At 48.3% G+C, this 6,000-nt stretch overlaps 1 protein-coding gene across 2 annotated transcripts in view; it reads left to right on the top strand.

Annotated features, from left to right (window-relative positions):
• The first annotated feature begins 3,921 nt into the window (after positions 1-3,921).
• Positions 3,922-6,000, top strand: part of RELN (reelin) — a 300,039-nt gene continuing 297,960 nt past the window's right edge. For both annotated transcript variants that reach the window (XM_081927578.1, XM_081927577.1), the window contains exon 1: positions 3,922-4,463. In XM_081927578.1, coding sequence (XP_081783704.1) covers positions 4,199-4,463 — 265 coding nt within the window. In that variant the 5' untranslated portion in view covers positions 3,922-4,198. The remainder of the gene's footprint in view (positions 4,464-6,000) is intronic.

Here is a 6,000-nt window from a genome sequence, read left to right as displayed (position 1 = left end):
GTTAACTCCCAAATTTGGTTTACTAACCTTTTTTGTGTGCCATTTTATTCTGTTTTATTAACCATAAGAACTGTGCCCAGTGATGGAACACATTTTGCAAGCAAAAGCTCCCAGGTTTCAGGTAGGACTGGAATAATCTGAAACCCATGAGACCCACTAGCAGTCCAGAGTAGATAACACTAAGCTAGATGGACAACTAATCTGTCTTTGTATAAGGCAGCTTTCCGTGTTCTTATTTTAAAATTAAGTTTCTATTATTTTCAGTGCAGAGTAATACCAACAAAATTTAAATTGAAAGACTCTGAACTCCCAGGCTGTAGACAGTTCAAGAACTGAAGTATACAACGTAGTTAGATAGCAAAAGGAAGGAAGTAAAAAATGTTCAGCTAGCACAGTGATTATGCAGCACTTTTTATTATCAGAATGCAAGTTAATGTTGATCAAAGAGTCTAACAGCAGGCTCAGGTGGCATGTAAGATAAATGGGAATGGAGTCTAGTAAAAGCAGTATGTGTTGATGGGTTTTGCCAAAACTTGAGCTACTGGTGTATGCTTTTCATATTTAATATAATTACTAGAATTGTCATAATATATATTCTCAAATATATAGGTATGTCTCAATTGTACATTCCAGATATGGACTACATTGGGTTTCTTTGTACATCAAGGTTCAGATTCACAAAGCTTGCAGATTCAAACCCACATGGAGCTCTGGGGGGTGATTGTAAATAAAGAAGGTAATATGAAGAGGGAGATACAAGATAAAGAGCTGACATGAGGGAGGAAGGGAGAGCGATAGTATGGGGTGGTGAAAATGCTGCGGATGGATGCGGATAAGGTGCAGTAAGAGAGAAAAATTAAGGTAAAACTGAACAGCCCCGAGAAAGCTTTGGAAGTACTCTTGTTGACTTCAGCAGGGATTAGAATCCCTCTGATAGATCTGAAGACTTTGTGTCATCCTTCCTCCAGCTTATTTTGTAGGGTTGTCTGCTGAAAAAGGTAACACTGGCTAGATCAGACATATCCAAGCAGAAGCAGCTGGAGTCCATTCCTCTTGCTGCATTGTTAGCAGGTGGTGTTACAGAAATTCCTCCTCCCTCTGCTATATGTTTAGTTAAGTACCGGTATATAATGCATGAGATACATGTAGACATCCATCTACCCCCCAAAAAACTCAAATTATTGCTAGTTCTGTGTATTGGCATGCCAAGGAGGGAATGTTTGTTACCTTGCATAATTTGGTCCATTTTGGAATATCTGTGCTGGCAGGCCAGAGAGCATGCTAGGAAAATGTACTCGGAATGGGTTGTGTTGGCAAAGTTACGTGAAAGGCTATTTGCCTGCACTCTGTTTGGCAGTAAAAATGGTGTTATTAGCCCGTCATGTTTATGAGCACTGAGATTCATGGAATTGACATTTATTTATTTATTTATTTTTTAATGGTGAGAACGGAGCCAGCTTGATTCTCATCTGTGACTTTCAAAGGTTTCCGTTTCCAAGGCATTAGACTTCTGGAATGGGCTGTGTACTATATCTTCACTGCAGGTTGCCCCATTTACCTTTGCTGTGTTGGAAATGCCTGTGTTGGACTGTGCATTTTCACGTTCTCATCCAGCCCTGTCAACAACAACAAATAAAAAATACAGAGGTTTTTAAATACCCCTTCAATCAACACAGCTGGGAAAAACTGAGAAACGTTCTTAGGAAAAGTTCTAGCAGGTGAGCTGTGGTTTGGTACAGATTTGGCAGTGCTTCCAGGTAAAACAGATGGCAATGAGCTCCCTTGGGCCTGGTATGTAGAATACACATCAGATGTGTGGGAGATGGGCCAGGGAGGCAGTCTGCCTGTGCGAGGAGAGGGAAAGATGTAGGCCAGCCACAAGATGCGTTCCATGTGATCAGCTTGTTCTTCCTTGAGACGGGGGGGGGGGGGGAATTGGCATGGGGAGGTGAGAAAGGAAGGATATCTTTCCCTTTGCAATGAAAGTAATTCAAGAGGGACCTTCCTGGACTGCACCATTCTTGCACTTCAAAAACGCTGGCAGGTATGCTATCATTTCGAATTACATCATGTTCTGAATGCTCACACTGGTTCTGTCGGGTTGCTGGTAGGGAACCAAGAAAGCTACATTAAAGCCTGGAAGGTTGGCTTCTGCCTCCTGGTGCCGAGGTCCTCCTGCCAGTGCATCCTGAATGTTTGAAAGCAAATGCTTTGTGACGAAATATTCCTCCAGCCCAAGCTCTGCAGTTGGCTTTTTGTTTTCCCCTCCTTTGGTGCATCTGTTCTTTTCCCCAATGATATCGCTCTTTCAGTTACGCAGGTCTGGGCTGAAGGGATGGAGAGGAAATGTCCCTGCACACACACACACAGAGCAAAAGAAATAAAACTATGTGAGCAAGAAGCTGCCAATTTAATTACATTTAGCTCTTTCCCCCCTTTTAATTGATACCAATTGCCCACTCAACTCTTTCAGATGTTAAATACCAAGAATGATATTTTGCACTCCAGTAAGTTCTGGTGCTGTGAGCCTGGCAAATGGAGAAATTAAGAGCAGGGTCAGTGCAATGTAATCTTACGAAGATGCCAGTCTTGCTTTTTCCTTTTTGTGTATGTGTGTGGGCTGGGCTGGGGGATCACATTTTTTAAAAAAAGATCAGACGTGAAGAGGATGGCAATGCTCAAAAGAACGTCCTTTGCTCTTGCTTCTGGGCTAATCATACCAAGGTTTTTGGAAAGGTTTATAATTATCAATAGTTGCACTAATAATAATAATAATAATAATAATAATAATAATAATGGGGTTTTATTCCCCAGCAGGTGCAGCTGAAGTTTCTGTGGGACTCATCCCTGGCCGAAAGAGTGTCCTTGGGTCCCTGATCCGGTGTAGTTTATAAGAGGGGAGGAAGAAGAAGAGAGGAGAGAGAGGCCTTTCTCCTGGGCATGGTCGGCCAATTGGTGCCAAAGAAGGACAGAACTTTCTTTATGTATGCTACAACAGCAGCAAGAATACTCATCGCAAAGTATTGGAAGACACAAGATCTACCCACCCTGGAAGAATGGCAGATGAAGATGATCGACTATATGGGACTGGCAGAAATGACCGGCAGAATCCGAGACCAGGGAAGAGAGACGGCGGAAGAAGATTGGAAGAAATTTAAGGACTCTCTTAGGAAACATTGCAAAATTAATGAATGCTAGAATGACGTTGGTTTAGAAATTATGTGGTTCCCAGCTGTAATGGTTTAAGTAAATAGAAAAGAAAGGTTAAATACTAGATGAAAAATAAGGGTGAGGATTTGCTGAATTAATAACTAGAAATTGGAATACAGAAAGGGGAGGTATGAGGAAGTCGGGGAAGTAAGGTACAAGAAAATAAGGGAATGAAATTATACTTGTTTTTTGTTTGTGTTTGTTTGTATTGTTGTTATGTTTTGTTTTTAATATAATTTTTGCAAATTTAATAAATATCTATTAAAAAAAAAGAAGAAGAGAGGAGAGAAGGGAAAGGAGAGGAGGAGAGAGAAAGAGAGAAAGACGGAGTCCAAGCAGCCCAGACAAAGCCACAGCCAAGTGGCTCTGCCCAAGTCGCCCTTCCAGCTCCCTGCCCGCCTCTTCCTCACGGGCAGCAGCCACTACAACCAAGCGGGGAGAGCTGCCCCCTCAGCCACCAAGGGGAATCCATTCTTTCCGGCGCTTTCCTGCCTCAGCTTTTCCCTCAGCGCCTCAGTGGCTGCTTCTTTCGCCGGACTCCTGGCCTTGCCCCGCTCGCCCCTCAAGTTGCCCCCGGGAGGGCGCGGTGGGCGGGAAAGACGAACCTCGCGCTCTCTCCCTCGCTGGCGCGCGCGCGCGCTCCCCCCTCGCCGCTCCCTTTCCCAATCAAAGCTACCGGCGCGCGGCTTTAAGAAGGTGTGGGGAGCGGGCGCGCGGGAGGGAGACGGAGAGGAGGAGGAGGAGGAGGAGGAGGTGGTGGCAGCTGCTACTGCTGAGGCGGCTGAGGCGATTTCTGTCTTTCTCTCTGTCGGCGGCGGGGAGTCGCTCGCGGGGCAGCGGCGGCGCCAAACTTCTGGGTCTGCCCCAATTCCTGTCAAACTTCGCTCCCCGCCTTTGGCGCGCGGCGCGCTCCGCCTCTTTCTTGGGGGAGCCCCCCGCCTCTGGATGACCGTGAGGAGCTGGCGGCGACCGGAGCAGCGAGCCGAGCATGGAGCCCAAGCGGACCCCGCCAGCCCCCCGGCCACGGCCCCGGACTTCCCCCGCCGGGGCGCTGCTGCTGGGCGTGATGCTCTGGGCGTCGTCCCAGGTGGCCCAGGGCGGCGCCGTGGGCTACTACCCGCGCTTCTCGCCTTTCTTTTTCCTCTGCACCCACCACGGCGAGCTGGAGGGCGACGGCGAGCAGGGCGAGGTGCTCATTGCCCTCCACATCGCGGGGAACCCCACCTTCTACGTGCCGGGACAGGAATACCACGGTAAGGGGCGATGCACCTGTGAGGGGCTCCTCCAGGTCTCGGCTGCTGCTCTTTGCCTGAAGAAAAGGAGTTGGGGGGGGGGTTGTTGCTGCTGCCGGGCGCGTGTTGCGCCGCCGACACTTCAGAGAAGGGGCCACTTCGGAGCGCGCACTTCCAGGCGGCGCGGCGCCCGGGGGATTCCGCCGCCGACGCCGCCACTCAAGGCAGCCTTCCCCGCCGGTTCGCGGCTTCTGCCCCCGGCTCGCTCTGGGTCTGGGTGCGTAAGGCGGGAGCCGGTGGCTTCATTCAGTGGCGTAGCGTGGGTTGTCAGCACCCGGGGCAAGGCAAGTCATTTGTGCCCCCTAACCCGTGGATTTGCGCCCCCTAAGCCCCAGATGTTGCGCCCGGTGCGGCCGCCCCCCCCCCTGCACCCCGCACGCTACGCCACTGGGTGCAGGGGGGGCGGCCGGATCGGGCGCAACATCTGGGGCTTAGGGTTAGGGGGCGCAAATGACTTGCCTTGCCCCGGGTGCTGACAACCCACGCTACGCCACTGCCTTCATTCATTGATTTTGGGGCAGGAAGCAGACGAAGACTTGCGCAGAACAAAAAACCCATGGGAAAGGAGTGGGGCTCTGCCACGACCACCTTACACCCCGTTGGTTTCAGTGGGTTTAGCCTGGCTAAGGCTGGATCTGGTCCTTTGGGGGGGGGTGTTGCCCCTGCCCCCACGAACCAGACCTGTCAGTTGGTTTGACGAAAAGAGGAAATGGATTTATGGGGTGTAACCCGAAGTGCTCCCTGCCCCCCAAGTCAGTTTTGGGCAACGAATTTGGTTTCTTCCCTTGTTCTCAACGCAAGTCTCCCACCAGACCCCCATCCCCGTTGCTCCTGTTCTTCGCTTCCTAGTTTTGTCTTCAGAGCTTTTGCGCGCGCCTCCTCTTTAAAAACGAAGTCGAGACACCCTGTGATCTCCATCCCTTAATCTGCAGTCTAGAAAACTTTTCAAAAATCTATTACACTACTTTTTTTCTCTAGTTTGCCACAAATCTGAGAGGCTTTGTCTCTAGAGCAGAGGGGTTAGTGATGGGAAAAGGTGACACATTGTGGAATAGCAAGAGGAAATCCCGCATTTGCATTTGTGCTTAGGACAATGATTCCAGTGTCCTTTGGTATTTATTAAAAAAAAATGCTGTGTAATGTTTCAGATGATGTGTTTGGGGTTAATTTATTGATTCTTGAATGTGTTTTTCAATCTTAAATGTGATTTTATTTCAAATAAAAGATTTATGATAAAAAGCTATTGTGCTGTATTGGCTTGATGGAGTGCTGGAATTGGGGCAGCGAGATCTGGGTTCAAATCCATGTTAAGCCATGAAGTTCATGTGAATGACTTTGGGCTACCCACTAAACTGCATGAGGGGGATATACATGGGTTTCACCTTCTTTTTTTATCTTCCTAACACCATCCTGAACTATCTGGAAGTTGGATGCCATTAAAAATGCTGTAGATGAAACATTAGCTAATATTTCCCCATAAATTCATTTGTAAATTACT

The sequence above is a fragment of the Podarcis melisellensis genome (assembly GCF_964234715.1).
Source record: "Podarcis melisellensis genome assembly, chromosome: 10".
NCBI lineage: Eukaryota > Metazoa > Chordata > Lepidosauria > Squamata > Lacertidae > Podarcis > Podarcis melisellensis.
The sequence above is the reverse complement of the archived record's forward strand: the minus strand, read 5'-3'. Positions and strand labels throughout refer to the sequence as shown.